The sequence below is a fragment of the Haliotis cracherodii genome, unplaced genomic scaffold (assembly GCF_022045235.1).
Source record: "Haliotis cracherodii isolate W230 unplaced genomic scaffold, xgHalCrac1.p SCAF_10, whole genome shotgun sequence".
NCBI classification, from domain to species: domain Eukaryota; kingdom Metazoa; phylum Mollusca; class Gastropoda; order Lepetellida; family Haliotidae; genus Haliotis; species Haliotis cracherodii.
Window position 1 is genome coordinate 40,728,918 of NW_027266265.1, and position 7,496 is coordinate 40,736,413.

At 43.0% G+C, this 7,496-nt stretch overlaps 1 protein-coding gene across 1 annotated transcript; it reads right to left on the bottom strand.

Annotated features, from left to right (window-relative positions):
- Positions 1–288: 288 nt before the first annotated feature.
- On the bottom strand, positions 289–7,259 carry LOC139450599 (uncharacterized). The gene is made up of 4 exons (XM_071232368.1): positions 7,182–7,259; positions 2,795–3,299; positions 1,480–1,710; positions 289–917 (listed from the first exon to the last, which is right to left on the bottom strand). Exons 2-4 carry the CDS (start codon positions 3,291–3,293, stop codon positions 610–612), a joined length of 1,038 nt encoding a protein of 345 aa, XP_071088469.1. The 5' UTR covers positions 3,294–3,299; positions 7,182–7,259; the 3' UTR covers positions 289–609.
- Positions 7,260–7,496: the final 237 nt, after the last annotated feature.

Below are 7,496 nucleotides of genomic sequence, written 5' to 3' on the forward strand. Positions count from 1 at the left end.
GGAAAACCCATGTCAGACCTACAAGATGTTCCTCCCCAAACAGGGAAAACCAATGTCAGGCCTACAATATGATCCTACGAAACAGGGAAAAACCATGTCAGACCTACAATATGATCCTCCCCAAACAGGGAAAACCCATGTCAGGCCTACAACATGATCCAGCCAGACAGGGTCAGTGAACGTCAACCATACGATACGATCCTGACGCAATAATGTCTACAAGCATGAAACATTTATTCAGTTTTACCAATGGCTGAGCACAATTTCACAATGATACGGATGCCAAATTCTGAAAAAAAAGAAGTCCTATGCGGCATACATTCACCTTAAACGAATTTTAAGCCAATTCCAAACCTCATGCTAATGGATTTGACGTCATCAAGTGAACAGCGAACTTTTGGTGAACTTGAATACATGACACCTTTTTTATAGATAGCAACTTCTTTTATTCTTTGTCACGACGTTTAAGAGCAACTTCTTGCGCCTTCATCAAGTGAATGCATATTAAAGATATGGTGAACTGTTATAAACATCGCTAGGATTAGTTGTTGAGGACAATACACCATAAACACCTGAGAAATGTGATATTAAGAACTGAGAAATGTAATTTTAAGATCTTTGATAGGATTCCAGCTCGACGGATATCTCTCTCATCCATCCAATGTTCTCGGCAGTCTGGTCGAAGCGCTCCAGTATCGGGGAGGTGGACAGAAACATGCCGCTCTCTGTTCTCGTAGACATAATAAAGTCAGATATTTTTGTAGCCATGGTGGCATACTTCTTTTCTTTGGTGATGGCGGCCACGAGTGATGCTCCGTATGCAACTTTGTGACTCTTGATAAAGGTGTAGAGCGATTCTCCACACGAGTAGGCGAAGTCAAGATAGCGTCTGGCTCCTTCCAGGTAACGCTTCGTACCTGCAATGAGATGAGTTTAGTTAAATTAATATCTTCAATAATTCATGAAGCAATTCCACTCAGAAACAAAATAAAAACAAAGAGGACATGTTATATACCCTTCGCACAGATGGTATGTTCTTTCAAGAGAGCACACCACCAAGGATTAAATATAGCGAATTTTCACTGTTTTTTTCGAAGGTTCATAATTTTCGTAATGATTTCCCTATCGTGCGATTATATGTATCCCGCATCATACGTGTTGGCCAGAACGCTGTTATTTGTATGATGGGTCTTTCTCTGGTCTAATAACACATTTTTGCCTCATTTACATAAGTTTCTTTTGAAGATATTACTCTATAAACATAACCAAATAACTATATTTTTGCGTTTTGCGAGCTCATATTTCATTACGTTCGATACATAACATATTGAAAATACGAATTTGAGCCAGCATGATTGCAGGAAACCCCAGCTGTACTTACCGGTGGCAGGGTAGAATGTATCCAGCACAATTGCAGGAAATCAGGTAGACAGGTAGCGTTCAGCTTGCAAGATTACAGAAAACCCTAGCTGGACTTACCGGTGGCAAGATAGAGTTTAGCTAGCAAGATTGCAGGAAACCCCAGCTGATAGAAGAGATTAGGTGACTCCTTCCGCTTGATCCGGAAGAAGACAGCCTTGTCTTCGGGCCAACCGGATCGGATTAGTTGACCACTGCTGTCCATCTTCATCAGGAATTCTTCGTCCAGGTTGGGTTGGATGTCCATGAATCGGATCAGAGTGTCGCCAGTGCTGCAGGCTACCTCCATATCTAGCGGGAATAAGGCAAGGAATAGAATGTTGGAAAGAATGGAATTAGCTTTGGAGTCATGGTTTCACCATCAAAGTCATAGTTCAAAGTGCCTCCTTACTCACTGACACTTACATTGTAATGGATGCTACTGGTAGAGCTGGACGTGCTTAGACCTTTCGCGATCACCTGGCGTATCACTATTTTCCAGTGTTCCTTTCTTATAATTTTCATCTCAACCTTTACCGCCGCATAGAAATTGTTTCGGTAGATATTCAAGGCTGGTTATTCTCTGGCGTTTTGAATTCATATACAGTGCAGCTTATTGATATCAAATACCACCAGGAAGTTCAAAATGGGGATATTTCAAACCGGATTGTTGTAATTTTGTAATATTTCCAATGAAAATGATTATAGGTTTACGTTCAGAAAACATGAAGCCACAGTAAGGTATCACAAGGCATGGTTACAATTTCTTGCTAAGAACACTTCAAACCAGGACATTAATCGGCGTAGCTTCTTGCCAATATAATCCTATAATAAAACATGTAAACTATGCACTGATGAATCAGTGTTATTTGTAATTAACCTTGCATTCTCAAGACAAAGGTAACAGTGATTATAAAACCATTTTGACAACAAGAAATGATTAAATATTTCATCATGACAATAAGAATACCCAGGATCTGAAATAGATATGAATTTTACCTATATTTTGAATTTAAGTAAAATGGAAATCTTTTGAAAGCATATTGCCACATTTAACACTTTCAAGACTTTTGACATCAAAAAGAAAGAGAAGGAAATGTTTTATCTAAAATAACATAATGATAAATAAGAACAGGTAATATATACGTTTACTCTCGGATATAACGATCTCCGAGTCCGACTAATGACGTCCATTTTTAAACACGTCATAGAGTGAGTAGATGAATATTGTTTTACGCCTCTCTTAGCAATATTCCAGCAATATCACGGCGGAGAACACCAGAAATGGGCTCCATGCATTGTACCCATGTCGGGAATCGAACCCAGGTCTTCGGCGTGACGAACGAACGTTTTAACGCTAGGCTACCCGACCGCCCCAATACGTCAGAGAACCCACCTCCACAGAAGAGTGCCGTGTATCCAAGATGCCCACACATGAAAGCACAGAGGCTCTGTTCTAGGGTGTCCACATCCGGGTTATAGGGCTGATTCCAAAGGAAGCCCTTCTGTACAGGGTCATAGAAGGTCCTGATGTAGTTGAAGGCTGGGACGGAGATGTCGAACCTGCCACCCCTCTGAGCAGCCACCGCGATCCACCCGTTGATATATGGCCAGTTGTATGCAAGGAGGGGGTTGCAGCATTTCCTTTCCCATCCCTTCTTCTTGGGGTAGGAGTAGAAGTCACCGTTAGGTTGGAGGACGTTCTTTTTAACGTGGTCAAAGATCTTGTTGGCGATTTCTTGCTTGCCCCACAAGAGGAGTTGTGTTGGTAGTTTGTAAAGGGCAGAGAACTCCCCTTTAAGTTCTTCTTGTTGATAGAGAGCGTTCTCGTCCATCTGGGAAATAAGGCAGTTGACAGCCTTCAGACTAGCATCCCGGTATTTCTGAGTGTCCATGATTGGCTGGAACATAGTGTATTGTCATGAACATAACATTTATTCTAAGATTGGTTTGTTTGTTGTTTATTTGTTGTTTAACGCCACACTCAGAAATATTCCAGCTTTATGACGCCGGTCTGTAAATAATCGAGTCTGGACAAGACAATCCTGTGATTGACATCATGAGCATCGATCCACGCAATTGGGGTACGATGACATGCATCAACCAAGTCAGCGAGCCTGACCACCCAATCCCGTTAGTCGCCTCTTAACGACAAGCATAGCCGCCTTTTACGGCAAGCATGGGTTGCTGAAGACCTGTTCTACCCCGGATCTTCACGGGTCCCTCTAAGAACTAAGGTCACATTTGTAAGTATCTTTGGCAGAAAAAATATTCTTTGTCACTGTCATGATTTAGAAAAGATATAACATAAAAGGGGAATTAAGCACAGAATGATATCAACATGAAGAAGGTTCGTTTATAGTCCGTGTTGGCTTCTACAACACGCCTGCTGAAGTACCTTTGTATTTATGCTGTGACACCTGCGACCTGATTTTACTATCACTAATTTTACCATGTATACTCTACATGAACGTACTCTTGATAAACTGTCTCAAATCTCAACATATATTTCAAGGATAAAGGACATCTGTCTTTAGTTCTGTGTGACCTGCCAATACCCGGATAAAGGACAGTTGTCTTTTGCACCGTGTGGCCTACCGATGCCTAGATAAAGGGCACCTGTCTTCAGTGTCGCGTATCCCACCAATACCCGGATAAAGGACATCTGTCTCCAGTACCTTGTGGCCTGCCAATACCTGGATAAAGGTCACCTGTCTCCAGTACCTTGTGGCCTGCCAATACCTGGAAAAAGGGCACCTGTCTCCAGAACCTTGTGGCCTGCCAATACCTGGATAAAGGGCACCTGTCTCCAGTACCTTGTGGCCTGCCAATACCTGGATAAAGGGGCACCTGTCTCCAGTACCTTGTGGCCTGCCAATACCTGGATAAAGGGGCACCTGTCTCCAGTACCTTGTGGCCTGCCAATACCTGGATAAAGGGGCACCTGTCTCCAGTACCTTGTGGCCTGCCAATACCTGGATAAAGGGCACCTGTCTCCAGTACCTTGTGGCCTGCCAATACCTGGATAAAGGGCACCTGTCTCCAGTACCTTGTGGCCTGCCAATACCTGGATAAAGGGCACCTGTCTCCAGTACCTTGTGGCCTGCCAATACCTGGATAAAGGGGCACCTGTCTCCAGTACCTTGTGGCCTGCCAATACCTGGAAAAAGGGCACCTGTCTCCAGTACCTTGTGGCCTGCCAATACCTGGATAAAGGGGCACCTGTCTCCAGTACCTTGTGGCCTGCCAATACCTGGATAAAGGGCACCTGTCTCCAGTACCTTGTGGCCTGCCAATACCTGGATAAAGGGGCACCTGTCCCCAGTACCTTGTGGCCTGCCAATACCTGGATAAAGGGCACCTGTCTCCAGTCTACGTACTCTACCAATACCCGGATGAAGGGCACCTCTCTCCCGTGTCGGGTTTAAAACCCTAACGAGTAGGCGGGGCTTAATTAGCACAGCTAGCTAGGCCAGCAAGCTGATTGGATATTACCACAAGCGGGGCACGCGATCGTTTCCTTAGCTGTTGTATATATAATACTGGTATGGATTCCATGTATGTTACGAGTATGGCGAGTGGGGGCTTGTCAAGTAACCTTCATTTAACGAGAACTATACTTGTCTGACCTTCAGTCTCACAACAACATGTAACTGCAGTAGATTATTTCATAATGTATGCCAGCAGTCAGACCAGCTATCATAAAACACCCAGTCATGTGTATAGTGTAAAGAAGGGATATTGTGATTTGGAGGAAATATACTAAACAAACGGTCGAGTCTGAGTTTGGCAATCACTTGTAATCCATGCGTCCAAGATGGTGACAATCCTGATTATTTCCGTCAGTTTTGTCGGTCACGGGTAGGCGTTCACTTGTACTTCTTCAGAAATCACAATTCATCTTCCGCGATACATTCACATTCCATGACCACTCGAAACCCATTATCACTGTCAGAGCCGAACACATGGGCAAGTTGTGCACTGGACACCGCGAAATGGAACGACGTCAGTACGCTCGATGCTTCATCATTTTATACACAGATCAACGAATATTTTAAACACAGAGAGGTCTCACAACAAAATACATGAAAGTACCGAAATGAGAACAATAAACGCATTTTCAGAATTAGCATGCTTCGCTTTGAAATTGATAGGCCAAATGTGCAAATAAACCTTATTTACGCGCCGCTTTCGATGTTTTGCATACGATATTTGAATTAACGATGCTACGATCTAGCCAAGTCTGCCAAGTTGTATATACTCATGAGAATTGCACTTTCAGTTGTTCATGGAAGACCACGAATACAGATGAACAGTGATGTCTGGCGTGATGACACAGTTATAATGTTCATGGAAGCCAACTAATACAGCTGAATAGCAATGTCTGACCTGATGACAGTTTTTTTGTTCATGGAAGCCCACGAATACAGCTGAACAGTGATGTCTGACGTGATGTCACAGTTATAGTGTTCCCGGAAACCCATGAATACAGCTGAACAGTGATGTCTGACGTGTTGACACAGTTAAAGTGTTCGTGGAAGCCCATGAATACAGCTGAACAATGATGTCTGACGTGTTGACACAGTTATAGTGTTCCCGGAAACCCACGAATACAGCTGAACAGTGATGTCTGACGTGATGACAGTTATATTGTTCATGGAAGCCCATGAATACAGCTGAACAGTGATGTTTGACGTGTTGACACAGTTATATTGTTCGTGGAAGCCCATGAATACAGCTGAACAGTGATGTCTGGTTCGATGACAGTTATATTGTTCGTGGAAGCCCATGAATACAGCTGAAAAGCGATGTCTGACCTGATGACAGTTTTTTTTGTTCACGGAAGCCCACGAATACAGCTGAAAAGTGATGTCTGGCGTGATGACAGTTATATTGTTCGTGGAAGCCCATGAATACAGCTGAAAAGTGATGTCTGACGTGTTGACACAGTTATATTGTTCGTGGAAGCCCATGAATACAGCTGAACAGTGATGTCTGACGTGATGACAGTTATATTGTTCGTGGAAACCCATGAATACAGCTGAACAGTGATGTCTGACGTGATGACTGTTATATTGTTCGTGGAAGCCCATGAATACAGCTGAACAGTGATGTCTGATGTGATGACACAGTTGTATTGTTCACGGAAGCCCACGAATACAGCTGAACAGTGATGACTGACGTGACGACACAGTTATATTGTTTATGGAAGCCCATGAATACAGCTGAACGGTGATGGCTGACGTGATGACACAGTTATATTGTTCGTGGAAGCCCATGGATACACCTGAACAGTGATGGCTGACGTGATGACACAGTTATATTGTTCGTGGAAGACCACGAATACAGCTGAACAGTGATCAGGTTGCTGTTGTGTATGATCAACGAGGTGATGATTACAAAACGGTTTCACGTTACACTCACGGACACTCTACCACTAGACCACAGAGGCAGCTCAACATAAAGACGGTCCTGTCGTGGGCCTAAATCCACCGTAGGATGTGAGGACACCCTGAACATTATCACAAGTATAAACAGTTCAGTGTGCAGACAATGTTTAAAATACGTTGAAAATCAGTTGTGTATATTTTTCCGTCTTTGCCAATACATTCAAAACTGTAACACTATATAAAATAATGTTGTTCTGTGATATAAGTTTAATTCACATAATCTTGATGAAAGCAAAGGCCTGTACTATAAGCAGTCGTCTTGGTTCCTTTTAAGATGCACGAGGGAGAGAGAGTTAGCTAAAAAGATACAGTTATTGTAGAAACTGAACTTACCGGTTTGACCTTAGTGAAGGGCGCGTGCGTCCGCTCAGCTCAACTTGACAAAGACAACTAGATAAAGACTCAAAAGTATATGCAAAACCACGAGGTGTCCCTCAAATTGGGTCACAAGAGAATGAGGTCATCTTATCAAGCATGAGACTATCACATTCTCGAAAAACTAAAAAACATGAACAAGGCCACTTACGTGAGTGAGCTGGGTTTAACGCCGCTTTGAACAGTATTCCAGTTATATAACGGTGTGGCAGCTTGATGTGGAAGAAAAAAACCCAGGTTATGCATGTCTTAGTCGTTTACCTCATTGGTGAA

What these genes read in the sequence shown, in the direction of transcription:
- LOC139450599 (XM_071232368.1), bottom strand. Translation starts at nt 3,293, where the DNA reads ATGGACACTCAGAAATACCGGGATGCTAGTCTGAAGGCTGTCAACTGC. An exon ending in CACGGCACTCTTCTGTGGAG is followed by an intron (nt 1,711 to 2,794) that starts GTGGGTTCTCTG and finishes TATTCCCGCTAG; the next exon opens with ATATGGAGGTAGCCTGCAGC. An exon ending in TAAACTCTATCTTGCCACCG is followed by an intron (nt 918 to 1,479) that starts GTAAGTCCAGCT and finishes ATCTCATTGCAG; the next exon opens with GTACGAAGCGTTACCTGGAA.